Below are 1,254 nucleotides of genomic sequence, written 5' to 3' on the forward strand. Positions count from 1 at the left end.
TTGAACTTAGTTTTTGTCTTCTTGTAATCATTTTGCAGATCTCTGTAAATGAAGCTGCCGCTCAGTTGTGCCATCATTTACCAGCACTGTTAACCCGGCGTGAAGATTTATTCCCATTAGCAAGGCAGGTTGTTCGTGAGAGTGGTTATCAGTATTCCAAAGGTCACTCCAGGTAATACTTTCACCATATTCCATCTGCTTTCCTTTTCCAACTTAACTCAAAATACCTTGTCATACTTTAAACACCTTACTCTCTACCCTCATATATACTTGTATACTTTTAAAGTGTGTCAGGACAAATTAGATTCAGTTTTAATTTTGATCATTTTAATTCAATGAATTTAATTAATGAAAAAAAATATATAAGTATTCTTGGTTAAAATTTAAGAGTTATTTTAATTTTTAATATTTTGACTTCTGTATTTGATGCCTGCGCTTTTATTGTTTAGAAACTACTCTAATTTATTGTATGATGTTTTATTACGTTTGCTTTGATTAAAACCAATCCATTTACAGGTGCATGACAATTGTTTCCATGGCATACACTTAGATGCATGCCAGTAGTACCGATAGTACATAAGTCGGTGCATGTCACATTGTCAAATGGCCAAGTTGTAGATGCATGCTAATATTGTCGAAGGGACGTAATTCAGTAGTGTACTTTTCACAATTTATATCACTCACTATTTTCTGCGCAATTCTGATTTTTATTGAAATCTTATTTGTAAATATTAATTTTTTTTTTCTTTATCAGGAACATTACCTTAAAACGTTGTTGTTTTACATGTATATATATATATATATATATATATTGTTGTTTTGTAGTTGTTCTTCTTTTTCTTCTTCTTATTATTATAAATGTAAATATTTCTGTAATATTTTCTCTCCTTCATGAGACAATTTGATAAAGACAGATGAATTTCTTTTTGTTATTGGTCGATAGGAAACTTTTATCGCCAGTATTCTCAGTTTACTCCTAAGCCCATATTAACTTTACACAATCTTATTGTAATAATATGATTATATATTCAATATTTTATCTCATTATCCTAGACAATTCTCTCAGAAAATCCAGTCAAAATACATTTTATTCATATTTACATGTGAATGTGTGAATAAAACACACGCGCACACACACATATGTATTATTCATAGAAATTTTATATAGCTATTACAAAGAAAAGACTACAGAATTATTAAGGTTGATATACATGTACCTATCTATCTATCTATTTATCTATCTATCTATATATA

The 1,254-nt window shown here is 29.0% G+C and overlaps 1 protein-coding gene across 11 annotated transcripts in view; it reads left to right on the forward strand.

Moving 5' to 3' along the window:
• LOC106867422 (NGFI-A-binding protein 1) overlaps positions 1–1,254 on the forward strand; it is a 223,322-nt gene that overhangs the window by 177,537 nt on the left and 44,531 nt on the right. For all 11 annotated transcript variants that reach the window (XM_014912296.2, XM_014912293.2, XM_014912295.2 and 8 more), the window contains one exon: positions 39–172. In XM_014912296.2, coding sequence (XP_014767782.1) covers positions 39–172 — 134 coding nt within the window. The remainder of the gene's footprint in view (positions 1–38; positions 173–1,254) is intronic.

Source organism: Octopus bimaculoides, chromosome 17, assembly GCF_001194135.2.
Source record: "Octopus bimaculoides isolate UCB-OBI-ISO-001 chromosome 17, ASM119413v2, whole genome shotgun sequence".
NCBI lineage: Eukaryota > Metazoa > Mollusca > Cephalopoda > Octopoda > Octopodidae > Octopus > Octopus bimaculoides.